This window comes from Centropristis striata, chromosome 5 (genome assembly GCF_030273125.1).
Source record: "Centropristis striata isolate RG_2023a ecotype Rhode Island chromosome 5, C.striata_1.0, whole genome shotgun sequence".
Lineage (NCBI taxonomy): Eukaryota > Metazoa > Chordata > Actinopteri > Perciformes > Serranidae > Centropristis > Centropristis striata.
In genome coordinates, this window is record NC_081521.1 from 30,998,246 (window position 1) to 31,020,313 (window position 22,068).

Sequence of the window (22,068 nt, forward strand, 5' to 3'; positions counted from 1 at the left end):
TCGCAACCACTTTGGCAGGCTCCGTGTTCCACTGCAGGGCAGCGAATGCGTTACGGCATGCTCACATAGCTGTCATTAAACACATTTTGGAAAGAAAAAAAACATAAGACAATCAAAACTCACAAGTGTGTGCCATTCTGTTTGCTTCTTGAGCAGTGAAAAGACAAATATTATGTAAACGTATATCGTCTGTCATCCCTGCACTGTTAAACACGTTGAAAGACTACAGCTTATGAAAAAAAAGGAAAGTGAATTTGTGGCAGCACCTAATGTACACTCTAAATTCAGTCTGAGCTATTTTCAACATCTTTATTTTCATTTGTCATTTTGAAAACATCGGTAGTTTATGTAAAAACTAAGCAGTGGGGAAATAAGAACACATAATAACTGGTACCTAAAAATATGTGGCAGTTAATTTAAAAGTAAAAAAAAAAAAAAAAAAACAGCAATGTTTGTTTTCCAAATTTTGGCTTTTCAACAAGCAGCCCATTCCTGTCTGAAATGTGTGCTTCAGTGGGTGGCTGAAATAGCACGTGGGTGCAACGTTCTTGTGGTTGGTTTTTGGGTACAGTATGTGACACTTGGCATCTCAGCAATGCTTCCATGAGAAGCCTCTATTATAAGGCATTCATGCAATGATGCTAACAAGCTCACTTTACTGGCTGGACAAGCATTTGTGCAATAAAGTCCTTCTTATTAGTGCTTTGAGACCACCCAGGAAACAATATAGTGATAGGGAAGATTAGAGAGCAGCACTTCCACTTACTGCAGTACTTTATGTTGTGATGGACAACAGCTATTCAGTTTTAATTAAACTAGAAACTTGAGAAATATAGAATACATTAAAAATGGTTTTGATGAAAGGTAATACGCATTAGATTTAGTTCCCTGGACACATGATCCAAAGGGGCCAATTTCAAACACCAAGATGTTTTAGTGATATTTACAGGTAGTCATGAAATCACTTGGCAGTCTGCCAGTGTTTGCAAAGGTATTCAAGGTATTTTTACAATTCAAATGATGCTACAGAGCTCCAGAGAATGTTTTTTTTTATATATATATATATAAATAAATCTAAGACACTGAACATTATGTGCAGAGACCACATGGCATAATTTTAAAAAGTTTAATTTCAAATTACAGCATAGTATAGGTAATAAAAAAAATAACAAAAAGATATAATTTTATTCTTGCAATAATCTGTGGTTTCATGAGTCCACGAGAGTGTCAATCAACATGTGATTCATACATTTCCTCAAACATAAATACCATATCAAATTTCAATGCTTTCCAATGTTACTGGTGTATTAGTTATTATAAATTACAAACATCTATATGTCAAGAAAATAATAAAATACAGTAAAAAATAAACAGATGATAAATGATAACAAAAAATAGACTGTAAAAATAATCTTAAGGTTAAAAAAGACTTACAGCTCTCTCAGTCAAAAGGTGAATCTCGATTTGTCTGATATATTTAAAAAAGCCTCAGGGCGCGCATTATCGTGGAATAACAGCTTTTCGCAGCATTATTATGTATGTGGTGTGACTGTTCTGTGTGGATGTCCATGGGATACATAGCAGAGCAGGGATGCGTAGAAAGTCCAAATATGTTGAACTTTGACCTGAGCTAAACTGACCTTAGTGGGCACAGCCAATTGCTGCTGACCGCTGCTTGAACTACAAGACAGAATTACCAACTCTTGGAACTTCTTCCAGAAGTGTACAAAAAAACATAAACAAATTGGCCCCATAATGAGCTCAGAAAAAAACAAACAAGCTTGGCAATATATCAGCATGCACATTCATTGACCACGTTTATTACAAAAACAATTTGAGTCTCTAAAATGTGGTGATCTACCGCAAGTGAATAAAGACTGTAAAAGAAGTGGACATAGCCACTGTTTATGGATTACCCATTTTGTCCATCCCCATCTTGGTTTTTTGGAGGGGTTATGGTTCGAGGTTAACCAAAAACAAGTTAAGGGCTATTTAAATGAACACAATACCTATTGCTACGCCTCCATCATACTTGATAGGTCACCTTGGTGGCGACTTATCAATCACAAGGTAGCCCCACCCTGAAGCATTCCCCACGTTATCGACTCCAAATGGAAACAAAAATTTTACAAAATTAACATCATGCTGTATTGAAGGCTTGAAACAAGCGATTGAGACCATAATCTCGAAAAAAAAATGTTTACTGACTTAATAAATCAATTGGGCAGTAGGGCCATATTCTCATAGACTTCTATGCGATCTTTTATGCAGCCAGTGGAGTCGCCCCCTTTGGCAATGCAGCAACAATGCAGGTTTTAGGAACTTCCACATTGGCTTCAGGCTATGTCTTCTACGGTAGCGACATTGTGCTAACGTGGTGCCTTGTAATACAGTGCTACTGGGAGTCCTAGAGTGGTAGATAAAGCGCCGACCAACACAGAAGCATGACTCCTGTTTACAGTTTTAATCAGATTACGTCATAAGAGTCTGTAGCTATTCTAGCGCCCTTATGATGATCTTGTGAGGCCGTTTTTCTGTCTGTTAAGCATGTTTCCATTGTCCAGTGTACTCACAGTCTATGTACCATATAACATATATAAAAATGTGAGATTGTATCCATGATAAAAAATAAGTGTGTACATAATAGATCATGTAGACAAAAAACATTGACATGTCAGTATACATTACACATTTTCCTGTTCCCGACATCTTTCCAGAGAACATTGATATTTGGTTTACCGCAAAAGTCTTCAACAACCATGAAAAAATATACTTTAAAAGCCATATTCTTGTTTTATTTTCATGTTATTTTATTGGTGAAGCACCAGGCATCCAAGTTCCTCAGGGAAGTGGCAGTGGTGCACTGTGAAAAACAAACTCAGTCCTTGAGTTCTTCACACTGTCCTTTCACCATCTGACAAGCAGTCAAGTCCATGTCAGCCTCACTCCCTTCCTTCAAACCTCCCCTGTGGTTTGGTACTGTGTGATGGTGCTCATGAGCAGTCCATTGAAGAAGAAAAAAAACGAAACAAAAAGAAAACCGCAGCAGTGGATGGCTTGGAAGACGCCCTGTTCATGTTGTGAGGCTATACACCAAGCAGCATACCCATAAAATCGGAACCATTCTGTATTGTGATGGAGGCGCCTGCTGCGTTATCCACAAATATGGAGGTGTACTGCCCGGCCTGCAGAGGAGAGTAACACAACATTATGCAGAAAAGATCCCGACAAACATAGTTGTTTAAAGTTTGTGTTTCTTAGCGTGCTGCTCACCTGTAGCTCCAGCAGCCCCTGCACACTGACAGTGAATATCTTGCTGTTACTTTCTAATCCAACGATCATCTCCAGTGAGCTGCAATCATAATTAAGAAGAGCATTCTTTAAATAATAGTGTTTTCAACAATTGGTGTCAAACATGCAACCTTTAAAACTTGAATTGGGATTATTCGACATTGTGAAACAAGCTGATTTGCTTTACTTACCAAGAGTAAGATAAGATTTGTTTTTAATAGCACTTGTAGTGTTCCCTTTCAATTTTTCAACAAACTTTTGAGATCTTGCAACAACAACAACAAAAAAGCTAATTCAGGCCTGTTTCCATTAACTGGTTTGGGGTGAAAAAACTAAGACCCTGTTTCCATTTAACAGCAACATGCAGTCTGAGTGATCGGAACACAAGTGGGCAGCTCTAAATAAATCAGCTCTAAAATTTGAAGGTGGTTCAGGCTGCATGTGTCCACATTCAGATACTAGTGAGAACAGGTATGCCTATTCAACTGCCGTCCCCTGCCCGAGCGGAGGTACGTACTCGTTCGCGCGACAATGGCGTCATAAAAGTGCACAGTGGCAGGTAAACAAACAACAGAAGATCAAAAACACCAATGATGGATATTGGTGGATGGAGTATGCCGGACACCCATTGCCTGATTTCAATTTGGGCTGACGAGTCCGAGGCTGAAGATTCATATCGCAACCGGCCGATTTTCGTAGCTATATCTAAAAAGATGCAGGAGAACGGCTATAGCAGATTTTGGCAGCAATGCTAACGTAAGATAAAGCATCTGAAAAATTCCTTCCAAAAGCCAAAAGATTTAAATAACAAATCCGCGGGGAAGTGGAATCGGATCACAAGTGGTCACTGAAGACCCGTGTGGAGACGCATGCTACTGCCAGGTGAGAACACACAGACTGAGAGCTGTCCACTTGTGTTTGGATCACTCAGACCACATGTTACTGCTAAATGGAAACAGGGTCTAAGCTACAGAGTAGTTTTGTCAGAAGCTGGCGCTGAAGGCATTTCACAGCTGTAGTCCGCCAATATGTTTCATGCTGTCTGGGGGCGTAGACAAATAAAGATATTATCAAGGAGGACGCAACAGCAGAAAAAGACTTGTGAGTTAGAGATGTTGTTTCTATTCAGCTCTGCTAATGTGCATAAAAATATCAAAAACATCACAGCCAGTACAGACGGCTACGTCTAAGTGTGAGAGATTTTTTGCGTGTAACAACAGTATTGTCTAGTAGAGTGGTAAAAAACAAAAGGTTGACACTGATTGTATAATATTTAATTGGGCATGACTCCAAAGTATTTTTCCCAGTAAGCTTTGTGTTTAGTCTACAAGTCCTGGTGTTAAAGGATTAAAATTTGAGGCAAAACATGCCGAAAAATACAAAAATGTGTCACCCAAGGGGAAGGCAAGTAAATCAGATATCATGTAGCCACCATGTGGAAAATAATTGCCCTCCGCTGATGGTTGTAACATCGCTGCAGGCCTAAACCACACAGCAAGAGCACTGGCTCCTGTTAAGTGGAAAACGTTACATTTTTATGGCAAATCAATCATGTTTGTCTTCACTCCAACTGCCATCACAATGAGCCGCATTGCACATTCTCTGCATTTTCATGTGTGGGAGGGTGAGACTGGCTGGGGCACTGGCTCGAAAAAAAGCAAAAGCCAAGTACTCTTTTGGGTTAGGTAACCCATCATAATAATATTATTTATACGTTTCCCTCATTGTACCAAGCTAGAAGGGAGGCTGCGGAGCTCTGCACAGTCCGGGGGAGACTTTAGGGAGCAATTTATTTCTGCAGTTTTCACTGACTTTATGTAAATAGAAATTCTGAAATATTGGAAGGAACTCAGAACCTTCCCCAACTGGATTTGCAATTTTTTGCCATGTATAAAAGCTGTATCAGATACTTCATTATCTGCCTCCCACATCCCAAACAAGGGCATTTCACTGCTGTGCTGCTGGATATAACAGGCCGCCTGAAGTGTCAAAGGTGAGTCTATAAAGATTAGTTAGGCGACAGGGACGAGGGCTCTAAGTGAGAGGACATTTCCTTTAAAGACCTGCTCTACTTTTATACAGGAAATGCCAAACTGGTTCCACACAAACTGTAACAGACAACACCTCTAACAGCTCATAAATTCTGGTGACGGTTAAGGTAACATTAAACACCAATAAAATATCACTGTTACATGGGGAAAGTAAACAATTTGTCAAAACAAGAACGTCAAGAATGCAGCGTGTGGCTGATGTAGTCATATTTAATACTTCCTAGGATCAACTTTTATCTACTTTTGTTGGTGATAGTTGTATGACAACCAGCATGTGTCATAGTCTTAACAAAGGAAACTGCATGGGTGCAATGTATTGAGTGTTAGGTACAGTATATTTAATTCAGGGTATCAGTTCTCCTGCATATTTAATAAAAAAAGGGTGATTTATATGCACACTAGTATTCTGGCTTTTTCTGCAGGTTTTGACAAACCTAGCTAGCTGGAGCAGCCCAACAAAAACCTGGAAAATGTGACGTCTAAACGTGTTGGTGCAGAACATAGCGGCTGTGATAATGAGGAGTTAATAGAACAAATAACTAGATTTATCATGTCACATGTAAACATCAAATCCAGAATAAGACTACACTCAAGGGTGCAGAATACCTACGTGTATCTGTGGCAGAGTGATTCAATGCAGATCAGAACCCGAACATTATCCCTTGCCTTCAGCTGACTCTTGCTCCTCTTCACCTCATTGTGGTCTGTAAGGAGGCAAAATGTTTAAGAATCACACGAAGACACTGACTCATGCATTGTTCACAAAAATAATATTCTCCTTGAAGTGACTGCTCATTAAAACCCCTGAACTCTGATGGTTCTATTATTGTAACTAGACACAACAGGCCTGTCAAGCTTTGGATTTCTCCATGTCCCTTTGTACAAGAGGCTGGAACACTGTAGGGCAGATACTCTGTTTATAAACAGTTTGGATGGTGGTGCATTTTTTGTGCCATTCCAAAACCAAAAACATGAGAGTAAAAGCGTAAGGAATGAATTACACTGTGTGATTGTCTGCAGCTGCATGTCTAGTAGACTTGTTGCTGATACAAACCTACTATTTGCACCCTACTGTGGACTTGTGTGAAAACACATTGATAAGTCTGCATCTTAAAATAATTTTCTCTTGTAACAATAAAAGATAAAACATGCTGTTTAAAATTGTGAAAAAGTGTGTAAGCTAAGCAGCCAGTTGATGTCAGTCAGATCTTTCATTTGATACTAGGACTTCCTAGTTCTATACTATAACACATGGACAATGCTTTTCCTCCAATAATTATCAATTGATGAAGATGTTGACTTTTTTCTTGGGAAATGTAGCGTTAGCCTCAGATCAGAAATGTAACCAATAAGTTCATGTTTAAACCCCTTTTAAACACATTTACAATCAAGACAGAGCTGAAGGGGGCTGGGTCTTTGCAAACAGTCAATTAAAACAGTGTTTAATCAAAAATGCACAAAATTTAGCAGAGTCAGGACTGTTTCTTGACTCTTAATAATCTTGGTATTTATACAGTAGTATCCTATATGAGATTGGTGATATTATTGGGGTTTACCAATGTGGACGTTAGCAGAGAACTGATAGATCCCAGTGATGGGAGCTGTGAATCTCCCCGTGGACTGGTCCATTCCTGTCCCTCTGAGGAAGGCTCCTTTAGCTGGTGGCTAAAAGCACAGAGACATTAAATTAATATGCGAGCAATACTATAAGCAATAATGTATTGTTGCTACAGAGCAGTAGACAGGTATTGACAATGGACACTCAAGGGGATTTATGCCCAGACACAAAGGAAAGGAGAGGCAAAAGGAATTAATTCATGTCAATGGAATCATTATAATCAGATGATTCCTTCTTTGAGCGGCGATATGATATTTACACATCTTAGACATTTTAATTTTAATCCTCTGCCTCCTTGTGTTCTCCTTCTTTGTCTTTCTCATCTGACTCTGCAAAAGCATGTGAAATATCCTTTCCAAAGACATAGTAACACGCCTATTCTAGCATAGTGCTGTGTTAGCATGTTAAATAGTTCGGCAGAGCTTAATCCTCCCTCCTCCAGCCTTGTCAGCCCATCCCAACAGGGCATAGTTCTTCCACTACAGCATGCTGTTTCAAACAGTGTCTATTTCTGTCCTCTCCACACTTTATTCCAAGTCAGAGACAGAGTGCCTTTTGTATGCCGCCCAGGGAGTGATGTGTAGAATTGAAAAAGTAGATATTTTTGACCAAAGAGCCAGTCTGAGTCTCAGAGTGGCAGCGCAGGCTTTGCCAGTGCCAGTTACCAGCAAGGGGATGATCCTCTCATAATTCCCCCACATGCAAACTAAGCGATGATTACCAAACACTCGCTCTTTCAAACACGGTTAAGACAGAGAAGCAAATGGGTCAGAAACAAAGCGTGTAACCATGCAGAGGAGGATTAGCCAAAACTTTTCTTTTTCAGTCATGCACAGGGAGTGAGGCTGAACCAGTTCATAAACATTTACTTGGTTTCAAACAAACATACTGTCTGAAAGTTCTGGAGCTCCACCAGAGTCTTCTTGTCGACTACCACAGGTCCCTTGAGCTTGCAGTGGAAAGCCTCCTCTATTCGCCGGTAGGAGGTCATCCCCTCCAGGGTGAGGATAGCTGTAGGTAGCTGGCTGGGGCTGGTTTGTCTGTCCAATGCTGCTGCTCTCCTCTCAGTAGCCTCTGACAGAAACACATCCAGGTATTATAAACAGCGGTTTTAGGACTATTCTTTCAAGATAATGTGGTGAAATATAATATTGTGGACATCAAAATTGTGCATATCCAAATGTATCCAAACAATATCCAAACTGTATGTTATCTAATCAAGTTAATGAATGAAGAGCTGAAAGGTATCCAGGTTAGACAATCAACATGTTTTTACCTTTAATCATGTCTCTGAACTCCTGGAGAAGAACTTCCTGGGTCACTTCAGCTCCAGGAGAGCCAGGAGGTCCCTGTGGGCCAGGAGGACCAGGAGGACCAGGTGGGCCCGGCTAACAGAGGAAAGACGTACAAAGCATTGTCATGCACCAAACCTGATCTGAAAATCATTATGCAAGGTTTTCTTATTCACCAATTACTGTAAGAAAATGTACCAATCATCATCAGCAAGTATTATTGTTTGAAAGCTGCATAATCCATCGACTGGGTTTACCAGGGGTCGTTTGCGTTTGCGGCACTTTCCAGGGAAGTTCCCAACCGGTCTTTTGACAAAGTCCATCCATGATCCATGTGGATCCACTCGCTGGTTGTCAGAAATCTGCAACACAAAAGGCACAGAAAAGGTTTAATATGGGTCTTGTAAATAATATATTAAGCTTGAATGTTCTGAATTAAGTTTTTTTTTCAGAACATCATAAATTTCCAATTAAGACATGTGGGACATGTCGTTATTATTTGGGTTTTGGGAGAATTCTTTGGACATTTGTTGGCCTGTGTGACGCAGGGCCTCTTGCCTGTTTACAGTCACAGTGTTTCTATGGTTAATGTATTCAAACCAACTAGCCAACAGTTTGCACGGCTGGGGGTAGAGATGCATGTCCATTTCTGTTCAGAAGGAGAAACACACCTACTTTTAAACATTAAGACAGACTTGTTCATCAACAGGTTTTTGGATATGGGGAAATATCCCAATGCAGACCTTATCAAGAACATGGTTTAAGAAATTAAAGGCTGTGTTCAGCTTGTGCAATCAAACAAGTCCACCACCTGTCAAAACACAATTAGAGTATAAACAGCTGAATGTAAACATGAATAATAGTGAAATAGTAATCTTCATTATCCATGTTCACTTTGAGTACAAATACAGGCAAATAATAGCCTGGCTAACACCAGACTATTCTCAAATGAGGGCTAGTCTGGCAACGAGCAATGTATTTTTCCGTAGAGGAGGTGTGGTTTACGATCCTCCAGAGCTGTTTATTGGACGCTTAGAATGTCTATCAAAAGCGTCTGTAGGTAGCTATTAGCCAATCAGATCAGTTATACCAGATGACGTAGTAGAGCAACAGAAATGGATGTTTGTTGTGTGTGTGTCTGTGAGAGAGTGTTGCTTGCTGCTTTGCTTCTCCAGTTCTCGCTTTCTGCAAGATTATTTATTTTCACGCTTTATTCCCCCTCATGTCATTCTGCCACACACATCCACTGATTTTATGGGCAATAAACAAGCTGCTGCGGGTCTCTCGGCAGCCCCGCTGTCCCCCGGCTGGTAGCGAGCTCACCGGCGTTACAATAGCGGGGCTAATAGCTACCGCTAACGCCGTAACGGTAGCGTAGCGCTACCGCTATTAGCCCCGGTACCGTGACGCCGGTGATCTCGCTACGAGTCGGGGGACAGCGGAGCCGCCGAGAGACCTTTCGCCTTTCAACTTTCGCTCTAAACTATTTAAAACACCATCTACAGCTAAAGAGAGTTTCGCGTCTGCTGCAGGATCCGTAAGAAAACTACAAGCTTCCGTCTGCCGGGTAGTACGCGTCATCGTCTTGCCGTCCCTCCCCGCTCTGTGATTGGATCCCTACAACAGGGCTAAGAAATCCCTCTAGTTTCCAGACCCCTTGGCAGTTCGAAATTAAATCGAGCGCGCAAGGCAGTCTGGGTATACCCAGGCTAGGCAAATAACAGATTTTTTGTTTACATGTAAACAAAGTAAGTAATGTGCTGCAGTGATAGCATTTATTTATATGGCATATTTCAGAGTTCTTTACAAAGTACAGATGCAGACCTTTCCCTACGGCTACCGCACTGTTTTCCTGTTCAATAATTACAGCCTTTAAAATTGTTCTATTTACCAGATTCATTAAACATTTTATTTCTAAATAATGTTGCCCAAATGAGGTATGATGCAAAAAACCGTACCTACATGCTAAATTCAATGAGTCATTATTTCTTCCTTTAAAACCATCATTGGGAAATCTTGCCCTAAGATACAATTAAGTGGTGCCAGACACCAAGGAAGGTCACACAGGGAAACCTCTTTCTTTCTGTCTCTCCTGCCCACTCAACTGCAATTCCTCAAAAGAGGCTTTTTTTTTCATTTTAAATTTGCCATCTAAGTTTAGACACCATTCTTCTCCAAAAGCTTTACCCTATGCTTATTTTTTCATTCCAGATAATTCACTCAAGTGCCACGTCAGTTCTTATTTGCCCAATGTGCTTGGATGAATGTAAACAAACCTTGATTTTTTTTTTCAGCACATGAAAATTTCCATGAGCACTCTGGTGAAAAATGAGTCTGCCCCTTGTATGTGTGATGTAGATTCTGTGGATTGCAGACCTCAATTACTATAGTTTATAACAACATGTCAAAATTGCCAACACTTTTCTCCATCACCAAAAGACATAGTAGTGTTTTCTTTTATTAAACCTGCTTGCTTGAGTAATGTAATGATGGAAAATGTAATAAACAAGATAACAAATGTATATACAGTATGTATACCAGGGCGATGATTTAAGATTGTTAGTCTGTTTCTTAATGCATGATCTTATCTGAAATAACTCATTTATGATAAATTACAGCACAGGAGACTGGGATCTGTTAGGGAGATAAAAAAAGACAGTCCAAGAAGACCTGGAAGCAGCATTTTTATGCACATTGCTACAACTGGCGTGTTTTCATTTAGTAAAATGTGAAGCTGAAAGAATTCCAGCATGAATCTTACCCTAACCCTTCCCCAAATGTCAAGTGCCTTCAGTTGAGATAGAAGAGGAGATAAAGAAGAGCCATGGAGGTGAGCTGCCTGAAATGGAATTTGTTTAGGGTTGGCAGCGGGACACGGATCACTTATCTACAAAACCAACATGACCCTTTCTTCACTGTTAAAGACTTGCCTCTAGTTCCACCGCAACAAAGTTACTCCTTGTTTGTCTTTTCAATTCACTGGAATAAAAACAGTTTTTTTCATACTCAGGCCTTGCAGAAGCCTCTTTCTCCTTCTCTCTCTGTGTGTGTGACTCTCTCTTCTCTCTGACAGCAGACAAAATAAACAACTTAACAGGCGCTGCGCCGGCTGCATGTTGGATCGTTCTGTGTTTTTATTGTGATTTTGAGGTTTGGAAACAGATAAAAGCAAGGCTGATTTGGTCAAGACAAGAATACTTTTACACTACTCAATACTGTTTCCATAAGACTGGGAGCCTCTTGGATAAACTGCTTTTTCCTTTGACACGTCAATTTTTCATATTCATTAACATACCAGTTCTGAAAGCTTTATAGGAATAGTTTAACATCTTGGGAAATACTTAAACCTGCAATAAGTGATTTTTTGGCGACTTGGAAGAAGCAGAAACAAGTTGGCATGGGGAAACTGATAGCAAACAGTTGTTTATTCATTCTTTGAGCGGTTACAGAGCACCATATGACTGATTTGATTGCATGTTTCTGGATACATGACGAATGTAAGTCCAATATTCAATGTCTTTTAGCTCTGTTTTTGGTCTCCACCAACTCCGAATGGGAATGTCTGACTCTTACGCTGCTAAATGGTGTTAAAAGCAACTTTAAAGCGTATTCACTTTCCTGCTGAAAGATAGAAGAGAAGGTCGATACCACTATCATATTTGTCCATTCGATATGGAGCTACAGCTAGCAGTCGGTTAGCTTAGCTTCACATAAAGACTGGAAACAGGGTGAACCTGGCTCTTTCAAAAGATCAATGATTAACATGTTATATCTCATTTATTGAATTAATTACAAAAATGTGAAGAGTAAAAGGACATGGTTGTATAAGGAGAAGCCTGGTTTTGTTCATGGGGGTTAAGATCATACGTACTTTGCCTGTGATTGGCTTTCCCTAATATTCTTACTCTAATCTTAACCAACCTCACTCTTCCCCTGGAGCTACCTTCGCTAGTTGGGATCTAGCATCTACTGTTTAGCCTGGGTGCAGGGACTTATGACTGGGAAAGCTCGGATGTATCCAGCTTGGTACTCAATAACTTGGAAGTGACTGAAAACCAAGCAAGTATGGCTCACATCAGCCGAAGTCTGTTGTTCAATATAAACTCATATACGAGTTATATTTGTCACTGCACACTACATTTTTATTGCTCACACAACCAGCTCTGTAATCATACAACTACGCTGAGTAGTCAGATGACAACAATAACCTCCAGTAAAATCAAAACATGTTTTTACACTTTGGTTTTTGTACAGATTAAACAAACAAGATAAAACATGTTAAATAGTGAGCTTTAGAGGTTACAGAAAACATTTGCTATTTTGAACAGAGCAGGTTGCTGTTTCAGTCTTCATGCTAAGCTAAGCTAACCAGCTGCTGGCAGCAACTTCAGATTTACGGTGCAAACATGAAAATCTCCAAAATAGTAAAACTACATTGTATTTCTTTAACATACCAGACCTGTAAGCTTGAACAAATATTAACATGTTGACAACTGAAGGTTGCGGTGGAGCTGGGGTTGTACTAGTGTTCCCTGCCTGTGGCAGTGTGAGTACATTTCCACTGGGATTGATTGTAAAACTGTGAATCATCACCTCAGACAGCTCAGTATGATATTCAAGACATCCATCCAATTATGAGAACCAGCGGGTGCTAATTCTGAAAAAAAAATTGTTCTTGTGTGTATATCAGGGTCATACATCATCATCTTGCTTTTCTGGAGATATGCAAAAGCGCAAGTTGGCCCACACATGTGACATATAATTACTAAGCCATACCCTACATAATAATAAAAAAAGACAGCATATCATTGCCAGGAAATCAGCCATACTCTGAGCTTGTTATCCTCTTTAACACACGCCATTGTAATTAAACCATTAAAACCTTGCCCTCAAGGATTTTCTGTGCTCAAGGAAGAAAGGCTACGACTAAGGTAATTATTACCTTCATATCGAAGCTAAAAAATAACAGCAAATCACTGTATAAATAATCCAATCATCAGCTTAAGGAATGCTCAACTCTTCCTTTTAACAGATCATGTTTTTATTTTAAGCATGTGCACTGTCAGAGCGTAACATACACTATATACTGACAGCTGGGATGGCTCGCACAACTCGCCAAAAGAAACTGATTCATTGTATGCAGGTGAGTCTCTGTCTCGACTGAGAACATCAAAGCCTCCACACATGCAGACATGAAAACCATATTGCTTGATGACACAGAAAGATCTGTCAGAAGCGTTCAATCTCTCACTCGTTGCTATTGACTGTAAAATAAACTATGGATTCCCTCGCATAGCTTAGTATCAGCACGTACAAGTCGTGAACAAAGTGGGGAGGGAGCCGATCCAGGCATCAGTCTGAGAGCTCATGAAGAACATCGGGGCTCTGACTTTGATCACCGCTGATGTGTGAGTGTCTCAAAGTGGCCTCGGCTGTCAGCAGGTGTGAGCGCACGTCTTTTCAGCACGGATCGAGAGAATGTGTCAGGTATTCTGTCTAAAGGTGAGAAACTTTAAGTCTTCTAGACTTTGTTTATCCTCGCTGATGGGGCTCTAAATCATGACACATTACTGACGCTTCAGATCTTAAGAATGGGACGCATTGTGTCCAGGGTTGGAAGAAGTTTTCACATTCCTAGTCAGTAGACGTACCAACACAATAGTGTAAAAAATTGTAAGTAAAAGGCCAGAAATTCAATATTTTAGTAAAAGCAGTATCATCAGCAAAATGACATTAAAGTATTGAGGTATAAATTCCAAATAATCCTGACTATTATTATAATATATGCAAACATTAGATTGCTAACACCAATGCATTATTGCAGTGACAATTTTGGCTTTCCACACTTAAATGAACATTCTCGTCTGCGATATTGACATGAATGTGCGTGCTCTGCTAATAAAGATCTCTGCTGCATATCAAATCGTACACTTTCTAAACTAACAGCCAGACACCAGCGGTTGGCTTCAGAGCAGAACAGGTAGTAGACTGGCAAGACCAAATATCAAATGTCTGCAGCAGAAGGCGAAGAGTTAGTCCCTCAAAACGGATAATCTCATCTGTTTTTTTAAGCATTTCAGATTTAGGGCAAGTGATGTTAAGCAAGCACAGATCATATGTGAAGAATGTCTATGCCGCAAAGCAACACCACATGGAAAAATACCACAAACTACAGCATGACAAGAAAAATGTCCAGCTTAAATTTAGTTTAGTTTTCTTAATATGGGTAAAAAGTTTTATCAAATTTGATTTATAATTTGCAGGAGGTGCACTGTGAATAAGGACAAGTCTTATTTTTAAAGCAAATACGTCTACATTAGCAGAAAAGTAGTACAACACCAAAGTGAAAGCAGTGCTCTTTATTCAAATGTGTGCAATAAAATACTTTGTCCCAAACATTATTGAATGATCCTGATGATAATTTTAAAAATAATCCCAAAAAATGTTTAATAATGTAATTGTATTATTATAAGTTTGGTCATAAGTCGTTTAGCCTCTAATCCACTCATTCCCTTTCTGGCAAAGAGATATATACGAGAAAGGTTAATACCAGCAGTTGGTTAGCTTAGCTTAGCTTAGCACAAAGACTGGAAACAGGTGGAAACAACTAGCCTGGCTCAGCAATTACAAAGTCCTCTGAGAGGTTGCCAGGCAACCAGCAGAGACTCTGGAAAGTCAACATACCCAGCCAAGAAATAGTCCATCACATCCCCCCTCGTAAAATATGACGTGTTAATTAGTGAGCTTTAGAGGTGTTGGCAGGCTGTTGGATAAAGCCAGGCTAGCCGTTTCCCCCCGTTTCCAGTTTTAATACTAAGCTAGGCTAACCGCAAGATGTAGCCTTTTATTGAACAAACAGATATTAGAGAGGTATCTTTATTGTCACTTAACTCTGTCATTAAGTGAATAAACATATTTACCAAAAATGTCATACTTTTCCTTTAACTTTTTTGGATACTGACTTTTATTTTAGTCCAGTGGCTGCCAACCTGGGGGTCAGGCCCCTTACAAGGGTCACAAGATAAATCTGAGGGGTCATGACATGATTAATGACTCAGGGACAAAGAAAAAAAAAAGTTCTGAAGCACAAATGTGCATGCATGTTTTAGGACTAATTTTACCACGCAGTGTCTATTAAAATGAAAACAATTTGAGAAGAGTGGAAGAGAAATGTCTCTTTTTTTGTACTGCTAACAACTCTAACATGAAAAGGAGCCCCAAATAGACACTACTTTTTAAAATAAAAGGTCATGAGCCAAAATGTTTTGGAGCCATCAGTTTTTTATCTTTCACTGTTCATTTTATTGAATATGCTTATTAGATGTCTTCTATATGAAATAAAAAGTAAATAATGAACTGTCAAATGCATTTGAATAACAATTAATATAGTTCCCTCTGAAGTGTAAAGTATAAAGTAGCATAGAGTGGAAATGCCCAAGTAAAAATCCCTCAGAATTGCATTTAACTACAGTATTTGAGTAAATGTATTTGGTTACTCTTCGCTGCTTTATTGTGCACCAGTGGCACATAATAATAGTGAACAGAGTTTGTTTTATTAACCTACAGCACAGTGAGTTTGGAGTTTTTTTTGGATCAATTAGTGAATCAGTTGTAATCATTGTTGATTTATCACAGGCGCCTTATGATATTTTATTACCCAGAAAAGAATAATTTAGGTTTGCATGGATGATTCTTTTTACGTGCACTGCTTTAAGTGTGTTTGTCATGTAGTTTGGGGAAAATTAGGTTGAATTTATTTGAAGCAATAAAATGGAAAATATTTCCCTGGGGCAGCATGCCACCAAAAACACAAACACAACTGTTAAAACATGTCTCTGGGGCTGCAACCAGATACGGAAACTCTACTCCATCGCAGGCAGCTCCTGAATTCTTCCATGTGTACAGTTGAACTTATCTTATTTTCTTTTACACATTATCTGTTTTTCTACCTGTTTGCCCACACTAGATGACATGAAACTTTTTGTTGCCGATTAAATAAAGTTGCACAGGCAGGTTTAAGGTTGGACAGGATGATGGAGAGCCTTATTTAATCCCTTGTTTTTACATCCCCGTACTTCTCCCTGTGCAGTCATCCATGCATGGGTGGACGGGCCTAAAGCTGGGCCAATCCTACCCCGGGAGGCAGGGATCCCCATACTGTGTGGGACGAGGGGATCCTGGTAACCTGCGTGCATCCCAGTCGTCATGCATCCACCCCCGTGTTCCCCACCGCTGCACTTCACAGAAAAAGATTGCCTCGAGGATTTATTGCCGAAGAGGTAAATACAGTTAGGCATGCAATGTTGACTCTGTTCTCTTCTCACTGTGTTATTACTCAATTGGCAAGCACCATGTGCAAAACATAATTACTCTATCACACCATGAGGATGCTGTTATTAGTTCAACAAATGTTGAGGGAACACTATGTGGAAGTGTAAATGAAACACAGCTATTACATAATCATATACTTGCTTCTTATAATATTGTCTGATTTTGACGTCACTGTTGTCCCAACAAAAGGTGTGTATACATTTATTATGTGTGAGAGAAAGTGAATAAATTTGTGTTTATGCTTAAAGGATCGCCCAAGACAATCTTGGCTCCCTCTTGATATAAAAAAGCAATATAAGCTGAAAGAGACTTTGAACGCCGTGTGACATCTGTTTTGTGTACGAATTATAGCTTTGAAATTGTAAGGTGTGCTCATTTTCCCTGTGGTAGGTAAAACGAGCAGATGACAAGCACCAGTGATCCAGATCCATCTCAGGTACGCAGCTTTGCCCTGTGGCTCGACTGTGGGCAGAACATTTCAGGTAAGAAGTCATTAAATCCTCCTCCTTTTATATGATTCTTTTGTGGCTCTGCATTATGTTACAAAAGTACACACTGTAAATGGTGCATTTTTTCTTTTATTATTTATATTATGCAACCAATTGGCCCTCCGTCGTGTTGCATTACAATTTGCAAGTAGTTGGAGGAATATGATATGTGGTAAGACCAACTGGGGTAGAGGGTATTAACTACATTGGGTTTTTTGGCATCTATTATATGTTCTTTTTACAATGCACATTTATTTTGAAAGAAATAGTTTTGGGAAAACACATATAGATTCAGAATCTATTATATTTTTGTCTGATACAATGGTGACTGTGTCAGATTTGGATTATAGTCATAAATTCTTGCTATTATTCGGTCAGAAGATGTGACACGTTGGTCTCCGAACAATCAAAGCTCGCTGTCTTTCACAACACGTGATGTCCTGTGGAAGGAGGTTCCAAGAACCAAGGCGGGAAGTCGTGAGGCTTCCCGGATGCGGCTTCAGTTATCGTCCCCTATAATAAAACAATCGTTTGATGCAGCCAACGCCTACGGCCATTCCTGATCCGACTCTTCGACAGCCAGCTTGGGCTATGATCAGGACTGTCTGAACTAGGTATTATTCACTCTTTTGCCACAAGTTGGTTGAGACGATTGGTACCACTCTCATGTTTTTATGGTAAATATGAAGCTAGCCGCAGACAGCTAGCCTAGCTTAGGATAAAGCTGGAATCAGAAGCAAACAGCTAGCCTGATTCTGTCACAAGTTTAAAAAACAAAACATGTCTACCAGCACCTCCGAAGTGCACTTATTAATATGTTATATCTTGTTTGTTTTAATCTGTACAAAACTGAAATGTAAAAACATGTTTACATGTATATAACCTCCTTGGATTTTGTTAGCTTTGGCCAGGATCAGGCTAGCTTTTTCGCCCTGTTTCCAGTCTTCATGCTAAACTAAGCTTACCATTTGCCACTTGAGGCTTTATATTTGTCATATAGATGAGACACTGGTGCTATTGAACTCAGGGGGAAAACTGAATAAGCATATTTCCCAACATTTAAAACTACTTCTTTAATAGTAAATTATTTATTTATATGTTGTTATAAAGTATTCCTTTAATCCGACTGTTGCACAGGAAGTTGAAAACAATTCTAACTATCATAACAATGTCAAAACTATAAATATTTCTTATACAAGGATACAGCACAAGGTATACAAGTATTATAATGCACATATGGATTTGCAGGGTAATTTGAAATATCCTCCAATGTCAGTAACAAAATAAAATGAATATCCTATGCAGAGTAATATTTTTTTCTTGGAGCCATAGCCAATGTACTGTTAAGTGTAGCAATAATTCTGAAATCATGGTTTCAGGAACATGACCAGCACATGATAAGAATCAGGCAAGATTAAAGGATTTCTATAAACCTGGCATGAATCTGAAGCTATTATTAAAGAAACGAAATCCAAATAAAACACTTGCTCCATGTCTGTGTGGCAAAAACACAACACTGTGCCAGTAATTTCACTTGAAGATTTCTGATGTTATGACAAAAGAGGTTGTTATTTGTTTGTTTTTTTAGCTCTCTCTCAGATGAATTCATTCGTTAATTTTAATGCTAAATGACCATTTTAGCCGTCTGGCATGTTGAAAGTAGAGTTCACCATCATGCAACACAGACTATAGGTAGTTCACACCATCAGAAGTGTTATGAGAGGTGTGTACTCTCACAGTGGCGCTGTTTCCTGTGGGACTTGGTCTTGTCTCTCATGTGTAGGTTGATCCAAAAGGTCCCACACACTGCTGCATTAATCATCACTGGGGATGAGAGAGGGGAAACAAAAACCCTCGCCTCGGGCTAAACCCAGCCATTACTCAACACGCCAGGCGTGATGTTTGACTTGACTCCCTCAATTACAGCCATCACAGATCCCTCACTGCTCTAACAATGACAGATTCCTCTCATCTTTAGAGAGGCAAGCAATAAGGCTTACATGCATGTACCTCTGACATATTGCTCTAAAATTGCACAACGTGATGGTTCACAGAGATCACAGTTGTTTGAAATGTACTTCACTTATCATCTCATTAAAAAAATTCCACTCACAGCACAACTCCACACCTCACTATTGTGATCACTTTCAAATGGAAAATCTCCCGAGGAATGCAGTGAACGACTGCACACTGCCAGCAGCCCACACACGGGATTGGTCAGATAGAAAAGCGAATGCCATCACAAAAACTGTTTCCACTGTTTCCACTGGGCACAAGGGAAAAACATGTAAATGTGGAGTGTAAATGTTTGGCTTGTTTGAGAACACAAATTTCTTGCCAAGACAGCTCCAATGGATGTGTTGTTTTCCCTGGGACCTAACAGATGTGTAATAGGATAAACTTACAAACTACCCAAGGAAAAGTAAGTTTACCGCTTTTCACGGTGTGTGGCATGACTTTTTTTTTTCTTTTCTTGAACAGAAACCCGGATAGGGTGGCACCAACAAATGCGACCTTGAATACAACCACTTCCACAGATGTCAAGCTTAAAGCTCAGGTTCTCATCAGAGGTGACAATGTTTGGCAAAGACAGTATCTGGCATAACACTGCGTCTTAAGAGCGATTATGTCATTACCCTCTGATTGTGGGAGATGAGATGAAAAGAATGTTAGAGAGGGAGGCACAGGGGGCTAATCCTCACCGAGGTGTTCTCTTTCAGGACCCTTTCTATGGGGCTTTGTGAGGGGCTTACACGGCATGCTGCCCCAGTTTTCGGGGCCGCACCGCCCCTATCGGATGTCCCAGACACAGCGGAGTCAGACTAGGCCTGTGAATGACAGAATCAATGGGCTGGGAACAACATCGCCATAGGTCTTTAAATATCTGCCCACCTAATTTTCCCAGGAGTTACATCATGGCAGTGGGCCTATAGGGGACCTCAGGGGAAATAGTGTTTTTGTGAAGACACCCATCTCCCTGTGGGATGAGACAGAGGAGTGAAATCCCAGTGGGGTGCAGGCTTGAGGGTTGACACAAGGTCATCCTTCATAGCCTCTGCTTTTACAGGGCAAACCAAGTCAAATAAACACCACCAGGCCACAACCACCTACAATGTGTTCTTAAAGATACAAAGGAGACCTCACTGCTTGGTTTCAAGGAGGGGGGAAAAAAGGCGGTGAAGGTTACGGTTAGGATTCCAGAGACTGGCGGCTGGTAGGAGCTGGAGGCTGGTATATAGGGCAGTGAGAGTTATATGAGAATGCCAACATAATGGGTGGGCTGAAAGCAAAACAAATAGCCTGTTGGAAACCCTCGCAAATATGCAACACCAGCAATAAACCAATAAATAACAGAGTCAAGGGCCAACTGTTGCTCCTGAAAATTGAATTGTACCACTGCAATGCAGCTTTGCTAGAGGAGTACGTTTCTAATGAAAACAACATTGGTCCTCAGTTACAGATGACTATTTTTTTCACTTGTCTTAGCAACGATTGTCTCTAGCTTTTAACTCTAAATGTCTTATTTTACATCTTCACTCAGCCCGTTTATAACTAAATGTCCTACTAAATATTTGATCTGACCTTATTGCATTTTCTATTATCTTTACTTCATCGTAATTTGTTCACGTGGGCTGGAAAATTGGTGGCAGACACCCGCAACGCAGACTAATTGATGCATTGATCAGCCTTTAGATGTCCACATTCCTGGCATACCTCCGGAAGTCATCCATTTAGTGTTTCACACATTTTGGTCCGTCTCAGTGTCTGGAGCTTGACCTAGTAGGGCACACCTGTCCTGTCCTGGCTTTTACCTTTGCCACAATTTATGCCCTGCAAATTGCCTGTGCTGACAAGAAATCTGCACATATCTTACATATCTGCAGGTTGACTTCAAACCTTAATCTGCTCTATTGAGATGCAATATCACCAAAAGGAAAATTCTCATTAATGTAACAAGTTTCATATCAAAACAGTCATTTTGACATTTTTAAATTTCAAGAGTATTACCTTGACGCTTCCACCAACCTCTTCACTGTTAGAAGCTGTAGCATTGTAGGTCTCTGTGTGTTGTGGGGGGGCCTCCTTTGGCCTCTTTCTCTCCTTCTTGGCATCCACCCCATCCAGAAGGACACACTGAGTCCAAAACACTGCAGCCACCACGGCCAAAGGCCCAGCCCCACACCACATCTTCACACTGTTTTTCAATCAGCACCAGAATCCCTGCAGAAACAGCCAGAATCTTCTGTGGAGGACGGAGCCGTGTGATTAGACAGAAGCTCAGGATGCACAAAAGGCTCACAAACACAAAGTCCCAACGGGGGGAAGAAGACTGGAGGAATGCAGCTTCAGGGACTCCCTGTCCAAGAGACTGTCAGAATGACTGCTGCCGCCGTTGCTCCCCTCTTGATGAGCTCTCAGCCAGCACAACGTTGCAGGGGCACTGGTAACTCTAGCCAGAAAGCTAGGAGGCTTACTCAACTATGAAATGTGTCAAGCAGAATGGTCCAAGGGAATGACAGATCGGCGCAGATCTGACAGCAAATAAACCCATTAGTGAGATTTTTCACGCTTTCTGCTCTGTTGGGGGGTGAGTTGTAGAGGGGGGGGATACAGGGGGCAAAAGAAGAGGCAGAGAGGAGGGGCGTCCAAAGCTGAGGGTGGGCTGTGAGGGCTCGAGATGGATGGCAATATTCTCTTTTTCCCCCCACTCTCTCCTGCTGTTTCTCACACAGAGCAGTGGATCCAGTCTCCAGCAAAGTTGTGTGGTTGCTGGAAAAGTTTCAAAAGTCGGGCTTTCATCAGACGATGCAGCGCAGTGTAAAAATCAATCTGTCTGTCTGTCCGCACACCATGCACCCTGAGATGCAGATTGACCCAAGCCCAAGAAAAGATGGATTAAGTCAAGTTTTGATCTTCTTCTCTTCTCCTTGAAGCATGAACTAGCTCCTCAGCGCTATCACAAAACTTTACAGGTAGCAGGTAGCTCTTCTGTCTCT

General features: G+C 40.4%; 1 protein-coding gene across 1 annotated transcript; it reads right to left on the bottom strand.

Moving 5' to 3' along the window:
- Nucleotides 1-1,112: 1,112 nt before the first annotated feature.
- c1qtnf12 (C1q and TNF related 12) lies at nt 1,113-22,068 on the bottom strand. The gene is made up of 8 exons (XM_059333097.1): nt 21,080-22,068; nt 8,510-8,614; nt 8,237-8,348; nt 7,850-8,034; nt 6,899-7,007; nt 5,953-6,046; nt 3,274-3,352; nt 1,113-3,185 (listed from the first exon to the last, which is right to left on the bottom strand). Exons 1-8 carry the CDS (start codon nt 21,257-21,259, stop codon nt 3,087-3,089), a joined length of 963 nt encoding a protein of 320 aa, XP_059189080.1. The 5' UTR covers nt 21,260-22,068; the 3' UTR covers nt 1,113-3,086.

Coding starts and splice junctions, on each gene's coding strand:
- c1qtnf12 (XM_059333097.1), bottom strand. CDS start 21,259: ATGTGGTGTGGGGCTGGGCCTTTGGCCGTGGTGGCTGCAGTGTTTTGG. Junction 8,349..8,509: donor GCAAACGCAAACGACCCCTG/GTAAACCCAGTC, acceptor TTCCTCTGTTAG/CCGGGCCCACCTGGTCCTCC. Junction 7,008..7,849: donor AGCTCCAGAACTTTCAGACA/GTATGTTTGTTT, acceptor CTGTGCTTTTAG/CCACCAGCTAAAGGAGCCTT.